This window comes from Sciurus vulgaris (assembly GCF_902686455.1).
Source record: "Sciurus vulgaris genome assembly, chromosome: 6".
Lineage (NCBI taxonomy): Eukaryota > Metazoa > Chordata > Mammalia > Rodentia > Sciuridae > Sciurus > Sciurus vulgaris.
The window spans coordinates 122797822-122810409 of record NC_136466.1 but is presented as its reverse complement, the minus strand read 5'-3'; the positions used below and the strand labels follow the sequence as shown (position 1 = coordinate 122810409).

General features: G+C 36.8%; 2 protein-coding genes across 2 annotated transcripts in view; one reads left to right on the top strand and one right to left on the bottom strand.

Annotated features, from left to right (window-relative positions):
• Positions 1–12588, bottom strand: part of DEPDC1B (DEP domain containing 1B) — a 116027-nt gene that overhangs the window by 33866 nt on the left and 69573 nt on the right. The window lies entirely within an intron of this gene.
• LOC306664761 (small ubiquitin-related modifier 2-like) lies at positions 1968–2475 on the top strand. The gene has a single exon (XM_079145816.1). The coding sequence runs from the start codon at positions 2012–2014 to the stop codon at positions 2291–2293; it is 282 nt and encodes a 93-aa protein (XP_079001942.1). The 5' UTR covers positions 1968–2011; the 3' UTR covers positions 2294–2475.

Genomic DNA, 12588 nt, shown 5'->3' with positions numbered 1-12588 from the left:
AAAAAAAGTAAATGAGTTAAGAGAAATTAAAAACATAAATATGTAAAAAAGAAAAATCTTCCAAATTTAGAAGTACACAATATCTTTATGACAGAAAGATAGAGATTTTTAAAATAGGAGGCATATTAATTTGACTGAAATAAAACATAAAAGTTCTTTATCTTTTGATAAAAAAATCAAAACAGACAAGTCATAGACCATGAAACGATATTAGTAAGACATAACATACAAAGGACTAATACCCAGAATATATTTTTAGAAAAACAGAAAAGAAAAATCAAAAGAAACAAGTGGATGAATGATAGAAGAAGAATCTGACCCAATAAAAAAAAAAAGACCCCACATAACCAATGAAAAGCAGAAAGACTCCTTTTTACAAACATTGGATTTGAAAAATGAAAAAGCCTGATGAAACCAAGCACTGTAAGGAAGTGGTCATATGGGCCAAATTACAAAGGAGGGTTAAACTGCAACCCTCTGGAAAGCAATCTGCTAGAAGTAGTAAGACATGGAAACTGAACAACCCAACACCTCTGCAGTGGGATCCAGAGAATGCTACACACAGGGATCACTGCGACAATGCCGACTGTGTGGCCACGCAGGTGTCTGCTGTATTATTCTGTGTTCTGCCGATTTAATCACAGTCCTCTACTCAAGCAGTATTTGTGGTGGAAGTTTAGAAAACAAATTGCAGAATTACTTTTTATTTAATTTTCTCTTTAATTTTTTGCTGTTACTGGGGATTAAGCCAGGGCACTCCACCACTGAGCTACATCCCACCACACCCTCTTTTATATTTTGAAACAGGGCATCAATAAATTGTTGAAACTAGCTTTGAACTTTGCAAGTTTCCTGCCCCAGCCTCCCCAGTAGCTGGGATTACAGGTATGCGCCATTTCACCCTGCTTCAGAGTTACTTTTTAAAGTGCTGTTTCAGAATTTTGTTCTTCCTATGAGCAACACCCCAACAGCAAGCACATGCAGCACCTAGATCTTGGCTTCCAAATAATCTCTACTCGAAGGAGTCGATAATTCTAGAAGAAATGGCTGATTCCAGGACTGCGGAAAGAATATGCAATATGAGACTGTGGTGCCAAAACCCAAGAAAGTTCTCCAAAAATTGTGGGGATGAGGCAAAAGGACACAGGAGTCAACTTGAGGGGCCTCCTCAACCAGTCAAGTCTGGGACAGTTTGCAAATCAGAGTGAAAAATTATAATAACCCAGGGCTGGGCAATTAGCTCAGTGCTTACATAGCATGTGCAAGACCCTGGGTTTGATGTGAAGCAGACACACAAAAACTTATAACCCAATGAATAAAATATAAGTCATAAGTCCACACTGATATCAATAAATCAACTGAAAGTTCAGTGTGGGAAAGGTTACTTACATATTTTTCAAAGGTATTAGTAACTGCACTGTGGAGATGCCTGACAGCTACCATCTTAAGTGGGCAAAATGTCCATCACCAACAACTGAAGGAGAATGGGCATCGCCCGAAGGGTGCAGTGAGAAGAACACAGCCTTGTGTCTGCTGCAACCTGCCAAAAACACACAACCTGAGGCTAATCACAAGACCACATCAGACAAACCAAAAAACGAGGCACTCTGGGATAATTAGCAAACTTCAAAGAAATCTAATAATAACTAATCAGTATCACTTCCTTGATTTTTATGCTTGCATTTGGATCCTGTAGGAGAATAATCTGGTTTGTACAGAGAACACACAGAAATATTCAGGGGTAATAGGGTATCGGATCAGCAACTCACTTCCAAATGGTTCAGGGGGAAAAACAAGTTCTTAGACTGTACTTGTAACTGTTTTATAAATTTGAGATTGTTAAAAAGTGTAAAAAAATTGTTTAAAAGAGAACTGGAGGCGTGCAGCCTCTCCCTTGTCCACCACTGTCGCCTCCTTCTTCTGCCGCTCCTGGAGCTGCTTGTGTGCTCGTTTGGTGCAGACCTGGTACCTCTTTTGTGAAGCAGCAGCTGAGGAGACTCCGGGGCTCGCCATGGCCATCAAAAAGCCCAAGGAAGGAGTCAAGACTGAGAACAGCGATCATATTAACTTGAAGGTGGCGGGGCAGAATGGTTCTGTGGTGCAGTTTAAGAGGCATACACCACTTAGTAAACTAATGAAAGCCTATTGTGAACGAGAGGGTTTGTGGATGAGGCAGATCAGATTCCGATTTGATGGGCAGCCAATTAATGAAACAGACACACCTGCACAGTTGGAAATGGAGGATGAAGATACAATTGATGTGTTCCAGCAGCAGACAGGAGGTGTCTACTAAAAAGGGAACCTGCTACTTTACTTCAGAACTCTGTTCCTACAGACCAAGAATACATTCTTAATTAGAAAACTGCAATTTGGTTCCACCACATCCTGACTACTACAGTATAGTTTTCTCTATTCTTTCATTTTCCCCTTCCCCATTCCTTTATTGTACATAAAGTAACTGGTGTATGTGCACAAGCATATTGCATTTTTTTTTAAACTAAATGGCCAATGATATGTTTTGATTGACATCAAATGGAGATGGGATGGGCAAAAATACTGGTTCTGTGAAATCATCCCCTTTCTCCATTAGTGGCATGCTCATTCAGCTCTTATCTTTATATTCCAGTAAGTTATTTTGCTCTCACTGTTTTGACAAAAAAACAAAACAAAACAAAACCTGAACAACATAAAAATCCTTGCATACCTTGTTCAATTGGAGAATTTTAATGTTTTTCATTTATCATTGTAAAACCAAGGACAATTTTATAACTTTTTTGTACATAGCTGTTACATGCAGGGCAATCTGTCTTTAAGTAGAGGTAAATTACTCTTTAAAAAAAAAAAAGATTCCTAGATAGTTTTCCCTTCAAGTCAAGCGTCTTGTTTAAATAAACTTCTTGTTTAAAAAAAAAAAAAAAGAACTGGTGAAAGGTCTAAGGGAACAAAGGGTCACATGTGGATTAAGATGGTGTTATGCCAAAAAAACAAATAACCCAATCAGTAAAGGGGCTAAGGAACTGAACAGACGCTTCACAGAAGAAAAAATACAATTGATCAACAAACATGAAAAAATGTTCGACATCTCTAGCAAGTAGAGAAATGCAAATCAAAACTACTCTAAGGGCTGGGGAGATAGCTCAGTTGATAGAGTGCTTGCCTTGCAAGCACAAGGCCCTGGGTTCAATCCCCAGCACCGCAAAAAAAAAAAAAAAAAAAAAAAGAAAAAGAAACTAAGATTTCATCTCACTTCAGTCAGAATGGCAATTATCAAGACAACAAGCAACAATAAATATCGGCAAGGATGTGGGGGAAAAGGTACACTCAGACATTGCTGGTGGGACTGCAAATTGCTGCAACCACCCTGGAAAGCAGTATGGAGATTTCTCTGAAAACTGGAATGGAAACACCATTTGACCCAGCTATCCCACTCCTCAGTTTACACCAAAAGGACTTAAAATCAGCATGCTACAGTGACACAGCCACATCAATGTTTATAGCAGCTCAATTCACAATAGCCAAGCTATGGAACCAACCTAGGTACCCTTCAACAAATGAATGAATAAAGAAATTTTGGACAATGGACTATTACTCAGTCTTAAAGAAGAACAAAATTATGGCATTTGCCGGTAATTGGATGGAAATAGAGAATGTCATGCTAAGCAAAATAAGCCAATCCCAAAGAACCAAAGTCCAAATGTTTTCTCTGATGTCTAGATACTAATTAATAATAAGGGAGGTGGAGAAAAGAGGTACTATAGATTACACAGAGGGGAGTGAAGGGAAGGGAGGGGGTACAGCGAATGGAATGATAGTAGGATGAAATGGACGTTATGACCCTATGTGCATATATGATTACATGACCTGTGTAACTCTACATCATGTACAATCAGAAGAATGAGAAGTTACACTCCATTTATGTACAATGTGTCAAAGTGCATTCTACTAACAAACTATATATAACTAACAAGAACAAATTTAAAAATTTAAAAAATAACAGCATTATGAATACTCTATGATGTCAATGATAAAATTCTATTCTTACTATAAATAACTGAAGGACATACAGTAAAATTCGACACTTGGGGAGAGACATCCACACTCTCCTAGTCTTCTATAGTCCCCTCAACAAATCTTTTTTGCTACACACCACATGCTAGTTTTTAAATGCACTGTTTTTATCAGTCTTCATCATATTTGTCTTCTCATGAGACATTCATTGTTTGATTTCAATTTCCCTAAGTCAGTTTGAAAGCCATGATTTGACCCTTATGAAATCTGCATTAAAAAAAAAATTTTTTTTAAACAGGTTGCTAAGAGAATGCAATTATGGACAAAGAAATGAGAAACTGTAGCTTCACAGCCCTCTTGAAAAATACTGGAGCCACCAGAAGTAGCTATTGGTTTGTCTTGGAAGGTGAGCTTTTGGGTTCGTGAAAGATGGAAAGCACACTCATGAAAATATTCAATAGGCAGATGGAGATAAAAAGCACTGGAAGGTAGGGTCAACTCTGGAAATACACCTTTGGAAATCATTAACGCATTTATTCAACCAACATTTGCAAAGAGCATGAAATGAGCTAGGTGTATGCTAGGATGGGAGAAACCAAAACTTAGTAAGACAAAAATCTTGTTCTTAAGAAGTTTAACACAGCCATTACAAAGTGAGGTGGAAGACAAACAGTAAGAAATGTGTGGGAATACCATGGAAACCCCAGCGAGGTCATAGTTGACACCTGACAATGACCTGTCCCAAATGATGAAAATGCAAGCTGCACAAGAGGAACGCACTTTTCTCTGAAAGGTAAAGTCAGTCAACAACCATTTCCTCAAAATGAGATGACCCGGTTCCAGGAAAGACTGGTAGGTGTGTATGTACGTCACAGGCGCCGTGTATTCCTTTGTCCGTTAACTGCTCTGAGGTTCTGTGGGCTCCTGTCTGATCACCACAGAGATCACTCAGTGATCCATTGCAACCAGCCGAGTTCTCTGGCCATCGTGCTCATCGCAGCCCTGTTGCATTTCCAGTCTTCCACCTCCTCTGCCAGCCCTCTGTGCTCCAAGGAATTAGGGGACCTACACCTTTATAAGCTCGTCTTTCCTTTCTGTTTTATCCTGTAAAAGTGGGCACCAGGCACCTGAGCTCTGCTGCTTTTAATTCCACCAAAGCAAGCTACTGCCTCCCACGCGTTCTTCTAGAAGCAGCAGCCCGCGTGCCTGGTTCCCCACCCGAGCCGTGATTTCACCATTCCACTTTGGAATGACCTTGCTTACAGTCAACAAATGAACAGCTTGCCTTTTAAAAATGATAATTTTGTGGATTATTTTTTTTTACTCTCTTTTCTAGTATCTACATCTGCCTTCATTTTGTTTTACATATCTGTTTGTGTTTTTAATTCCCTGCCCAATCTCCTCTTTTATTCTGATATATAAAATGGGAATTTGTTTAGATTTAATACAATCATTGAATAATATTATATTTCCTTTCAATTGAATATGAAATACCACTACTTATTTACCCAAATCTGATATGTTAAGCTATTTAAAGTTATTAGTTGTTTGTTTGTTTGTTGCTTTACAGTGGCAAAGTTTTGTTTTGGGGGGATGGGAGGGAGTGCTGGGGATTGATCGCAGGGGTGTTTTGCCTCTGGGTTGTATTCCCAAATCATTTTTAATTTAAAGACAGGTTCTTGCTAAGTTGCTTAAGGCCTTGCTAAATTGCTGAGGCTGGCCTCGAACTTGTGATCCTGGGATTAAAGTTTTTTTTTTTTTTTTAATTGTAAACAAATGGGATACATATTGTTTCTCTGTTTGTACACAGAATCAAGGCATACCATTTGTGTAATCATAAATTTACATAGGGTAATGTTGTTTGATTCATTCTGTTATTTTTTTTCCTTCCCCCCCCACCCCTCCCACCCCTCTTTTCCCTCTATACAGTCTTTCCTTCCTCCACTGATTGAAGTTAATAGTATTAGCAAAGTCATGATGAACACACCACTCTTGCAGCTAATTTTTCATGCTTATCCATGACTGCTCATTTGAGTAAAATATCTTGAGTTAAGGATATCCCAGGTTTAAAATGTCAAAAGTAGATGATAGGTCACAAAATAAGTCTCAACAAATTTTTAAAATTTAACTATCAAGTATATTTTCTGCCCACAACACAATAAAATTAGAAATCAATAACAAGAAAAACTGTGGAAAATAAACAAAGACAGGGAAACTAAATCACTTACTTTTGAATAACCAGTGATTGAGGAAGAGCACCAGAAGGAAATTTTAAAAATTTTTAAAACTAATCAAAATGAGGAGTGACACATCAAAGGCTGTGAGTTATAGCAAAAGCAGCACTGAGGGAAGTTTATAGCAATCAGAGCCCAGGTCAGAGGAGCAGAAAGATCACAAATAAACAACCTGTTGCTGCATCTGAAGGCAATAGAAAAACAACACACCAAACCCAAAATTAGTGGAAGAAAAGAAATAGTCAAGATCACAGCAGAAATATATGAAGCGAGATCCCTACCTTGGAGAAAAAAAAAAAAACAAGACAGAGCTGGTTCTTTGAAAAGATAGCGAAGTATATAAACCCTAAGCAAGACTAAGAAAAAGAGAGAGAAGACTCTAAAATCAGAGATGAAAAGGGAGACATTACAACTGACACCAGGAACACACTGGAGATTATTGGAGATTATGGAAACAACTATATGCCAATTCCATAACCTGGAAGAAAAGGGCAGGTTCCTAGATTCATGCACCTTCCCAGGTCCAATGCATGAATAGAGAGAAAACCTTAACAGACCAATAACAAGCCAAGAACTGAATCAGTAACAAAGTCTCCCATCAAAGAAAAGCCCACAACCCGATGGCTTCACTGTTGAAATCTACCAGTTAAAAGAAGAACTAAATGCCATTCTTCTTTAATTTATTCCAAAAAAGAGAACAGAAAGAAATTCTTCTAAATATATTCTACAAGGGCAGCATTACCCAATACCAAAATCAGATAAGGAACTAACAAAAAAAGAAACAAAAAAAATTACAGACCAATGTCCTTGATGAATACAGATGCCAAAATGCTCAATAAAACACTAGCAAACTGAACCCATCAGCAAGCACATTTTAAAAAATTGTTCACCATGATCAAGTGTTATGCATCCCACAGATCCAACAATGGAACAATATATGCAAATCAGTTAACATGACACATCACAACAGAAGACTGAAGGAAAGAAACAAATACATTTCAATACAGAAAAGGCATTTGATCAAATTCAACATCACTTCATGATAAAAATGCTGAGCAAATTAGGCAAAAAAGGAATATTCCTCAACATAGTGAAGGCCATTTACAATAAGTAAATAGCTAATATTATAATGAATAGGGGAAAGATGATAGGTTTTTCCTCTAAGATCTGGTACAAGATAAGGATGCCCACTTACACCACTTTTATTCAATATAGTGCTGGAAGTCCCAGCCAGAGCAACTGGCAAGATAGATAAATAAATAAGTGGCAGTCAAATTGGAAAAGAAGTCAAATGTTCACTGATTGCAGATGACATGATCTTATATAGAGAAAACCTCAAAAACTATTAGAATTCATAAATGATAGACTCAGCAAAGTTAAAGGATATGAAGTCAACATGTGAAAATCAATAGCATTGCTATATGACAACAGCAAATTATCTGAAATAAAAATCAAGAAAGCAATCTTATTCACAATAGCTACAAAAATAAATTAATTAATTAATAATGTAGGAACAAAATAACCAAAGAGGTGAAAGATTTCTACAATGAAAATGATGAAGCTCTAATGAAAAAGTTGAAAAGATACTTAAAGAGTAGAAAGACATTAAATGTTCATGGATTGGAGGAATAAATATTGTTAAAATACCCATAGTACCCAAACAATTTGCGTATTCAATGCAATCCCTATCAAAATACCAAACACATTCTTCACAGAATTCTATATAAAACCACAAAAATCCTGAATAGAAAAAACTCTCAAGCCAAAAAGAACAAAGCTAGAGGCATTACCTACCTGACTGCAAAACATACAATGCAAAGCTACAATAATCAAAACACCATGATATTGGCATAAAAACAGACTCACAGACCAATGGAACATAACAGAGAGCCTAGAAGTAAACCCATGCCATCTGTATACAGCCAGCTGACAATTAACATGGGAAAAAAGGGAGTCTTTTCAATAAAGGGTGCTAGGAAAATTGGATATCCACATTCAGAAGAAGGAAACTAGAACTCAGTTACAAAAATCAATTCAAAATGGATTAAATATAAGAGTCAAAACTATGAAACTTCTAGAAGAAAATATAGGTAAAATGATTCAGGACATCAGAATGAACAAGGAGTTTTTGGATAAGGCCCCAAAAGCAAGCAAAAGGAAACCAAAGCAAAACAAGTAAGAAAAATTACATCAACTAAGAAGGTTCTGCACAGCAAAATAATCAACAGTGTGCAGAAACAACTTATAGATCAGGAAAAAATACTGGCAAACTATATCCTATAGTTTGGATCTTGAATGTCCCTCAGAGGCCCATGTGTTAAAAGTTTGATCCCCAGTTTATGTGCTATTGGGAGGTGATGGAACCTTTAGGAGGTGTGGTCTGGTGGAAGGAATTTAGGTCACTGGGAGTGTAGTTTAAAGGGAATATTGGGACCTGAGACCTTCCTATTTTCTCTTGGTTTCTCAGTTGTTATGAGGTGAACAGGCCTGCTCTGCCACATGTTCCCACCACAATGTATTGTGCATCACAGGCCCAAAGCAACAGGCCAAGCAACATGAACAAAAGCTTTTGGAACTACCAGCCAGAATAAACTTTTCTTCTTTATAAGTTCATTATCTCAGGTATTCTGTCACAATAATGAAAAGTTAGATACCACACTATATAGCTGACAGGGGATCAATCCAGTATTTATAAAGAACTCTAAAAACCCAATAGCAAAATAAAAATAATAAAAAAAAAAAAAACCAGTTAAAAACTAGGCAATAGCATTCTGTCCTTAAGATATGAGATGTTGTTCTTACCTCTGGATTAAGCCAAATAGCCAACACAGATGGTCACCCCCACAACCAGCAGCAATGAAGATACATATATGCTCTTCAAAAAGAAGTCCCTTCATCGGTTCCACTAATAAAACTAAATACCATGATTAATAAGCCATTGACATCCTGATCACCTGCAATGACTACACAAAAATGGACCTAATTTGCCTGTCTTTTCCGGAAAACTCAATAATTTTGCATTTGATCACTGCTGCGATTTGGATTTGGATATCTCCTAAGGATCTATGTGTTGGGAGTTGGCAATATTGGAAGATGATGTGGACCTTTAAGAGGTGGGGTCTAATGGGAAGTGTTTAAGTGATTAGAGGCAGGCCCTTGAAAGGGACTGAAGTATATTCTCATGGAAATCTGGTTAGTTCTCATGAGAAGATTATAATAAAAAGGTAAAGTGTAACCTCACCCAGATCTCTCTGCTTTCTGGTGTGAGATGTGATCAACTTGCTCCTACATGTACTCTTGCCATGCTGTGGTGCTATCCGCTCTCCTAACCATAGGCCAAAACAACAGGGCTGTCTGATATTCATTTGAAATTCAAACCTATGGGCTAAACAAACCTTTATTTTTCATAAAAATAAAAAATAAAAACTAGGCAATAGAACTAAATAGACATTTCTCAAAAGAAGATGTACAAATGGCCAACGATATATGAGAAAATGCTCATTATTGCTAATCAGGAGGAAAATGCAAATAGAAACCATAATGAAATATCACCTCACCTCAATAAAAATGCCTATTACAAAAAGACTGAAAATAACAAGTGCTGGCAAGGATGTGGGAAAAAAGGTAGCCCATGTACACCACTGTTATAAATTATATAAATATAAATTAGCACAGCCACTATAGATATGGAGACGGTTCAAAAGATTAAAAATAAAGTCACCACATGATCCAGCAATCCTACTATTAGGTATTTATCAAAAGGAAATGAAATCAGCACATTGAAGAGACATCTGCACTCAGATGTTTACTGCAGCACTATTCACAATAGCCAATAAATGGAAACAACCTAAGTGTCCATCAACTGATGAATGTGTGAAGAAACTGTGGTACATACACACACAAGAATCTTACTTAGGTGGAGAAAAAACATTTGCAACAAGGTAAATTTCCATTTGCAACAAGGTAAATGGAACTGGAGATCATTATGTTAAATGAAGTAGGCCAGGAACAGAAAGACAAGTGAATTATGGTCTCACTGACATAAGGAATTTTAAAATGTTGATCTTAAAGAAATTGAGAGTAGTGTAGTATGGTGGTTAGAGGTTAGGAAGAATGGGAATCCAGAAGATAATCAATAGATACTAAGTTAGAGTAATGGGCAAAAAGTTCTGATGTGTTATTACACAGTAGGTGACTATGGATAACAATAATGAACTGTATGTTTTAAAAAGTTGGAAGAGTTGGGTGTAGTGGTGCACGCCTGTAATGCCAGTGGCTCAGGAGGCTGAGGAAGGAGGATCACGAGTTCAAAGCCACCCTCAGCAAAAGTGAGGTGCTAAGCAACTCAGTGAGACTCTGTCTCTAAATAAAATACAAACTAGGGCTGGGGGTATGGCTCAGTGGTTGAGTGTCCCTGAGTTCAATCCCTGCCACTATAAATAAATAAATAAATAAATAAATAAATAAATAAATAAATAAATAAATAAATAAATAAATAAATAAATAAATAAATAAATAAATAAAAAGCTGGAAGAAAGAATTGAGTAAATCGTCATAAAGAAGTGAAAAAATGTTTGAGAAGATCATATGTTTAACCTGATTTGAACACTGCAAATGCATACATGTATCAAAACATTACATGGCACCCTACTAATATGTATAGTTATGATTCTATGAATCAATTAAAAAGAAAAAAATTTAAAAATTTAAATGTTCCCATTTTAAATATACAGGTCAGTGAGTTTTGACAAATGTACACACCCACATAACCAGCATGACAATGAAAACATAAAACACTTCCATCACACCTATGGTTTGGATCTGGAATATGCTCCCAAAAAAGCTTCTGTTTTGAAAGATCCCCAAAACAGCAAGATTCAGACCTCATCAGTCAGAATCCACTGATAGCTAAGTGGACTGCTCTGTGTAGGCAGGTGGGTGTGGCTGAGGAAGTAGGTCACTGGGGGTGTGACCTTGGACTATACCAGTCCCTGGTCCTTTCCTACCCCTCCTCTCCACTTCCTGGCTGCCATGATCTGAACAGTTTTCCTCTACCAAGCCCTTCTGCCTCACTTCAGGCCCAGATCAATAGAGATGGCTGAGACCTCTGAAACCATGAGCCAAAATAAACTTGTCCTCCTCTGAATTGCCCTTGTCAGTTGTTTGGTCACAGTATTGAAAAGCTGACTAACACAACACTGAAGAGTCTGGCTACTGGTGCTCTCTGGCCGTCAGGTCTGTCCATCCCCCAGACCTTGGGCCTGCTTTCTCTCTATAGATCAGATTTCCCATTCCTAAGTTTCATATAAATGGAACCAGATTGCATGTGCTCTTTTGTATTTTAAATTCCCTTTCTTTACCTATTCAACACCCTTTGCCTACACCTCCCCAAAATTCCTGCTAACTATTATCTTTGTATGGTCTCCATTGTTTTGTTTTCATAGTGTCATATGGTGAAATAATATATGAATATTATAAAGTCTTGCATGCTGACTTCTCTCACTCAGCAATATGCATTTTAATGTTTTTATTAAAGCATGATAGTAACACATAATGCTGGGGTTTGTTTTGACATAATCATCATGCCTGCAATATAATTTGCTCCCCAGGACTCTTTTGAGTTTGGCTTCACCACTCAGCATATTGAGATTTATGTTGTGTGTATCCATAGTTTCCTATTTTTATCACTGGACAATATTACTTTGCATAGATATGATACAAAATATTTACACACTTACCTTTTGATAGACATGTAGTTTCCAATTTGGAGGTAAAATGAATAAAGGTGCTTTATCTATGCATGTCTTTTTGTAAACATATATATTCTTATCTCTTGTGTAAATACATGGAAATGGACTTATGTGTATGTTTAATTTATTAGAAACTATGAAACTGTTTTCCAAAGTAGTTGTGTCATTTTACAGTGCCATCAGCAACGCCCAAGGGCTCCAGGAGCTTCATCTCCTCATCAACAATTTTTACTGCAGTTGCTTTGATTTTAGCCATTCTAGTGTGTTCACAGTAGTATCTCATTATGGTTTCAATTTGCATTTCTCAGATGATTAATGACACTGCTTAATAATTAGCAAATCATTTATTTCCCTTATAGGATGTCTATTCAAATTTTTTACCCATTTTTTATTGCATTGTTGATCTTATTATAAAGAAATCTTTATATATTCTGACTTTTAAGTATTTTGTCCAACATACATAGTGGAAACATATTCTCACATTGTCTTGCTTCTCTTTTCATCTTCTTAATGGTATATTTCACTTGTAATTGAAATTGAAATTAGAAATTTCTAATTGTAATTATCAATTTGATTTGATTTTTATTTTAGGGATT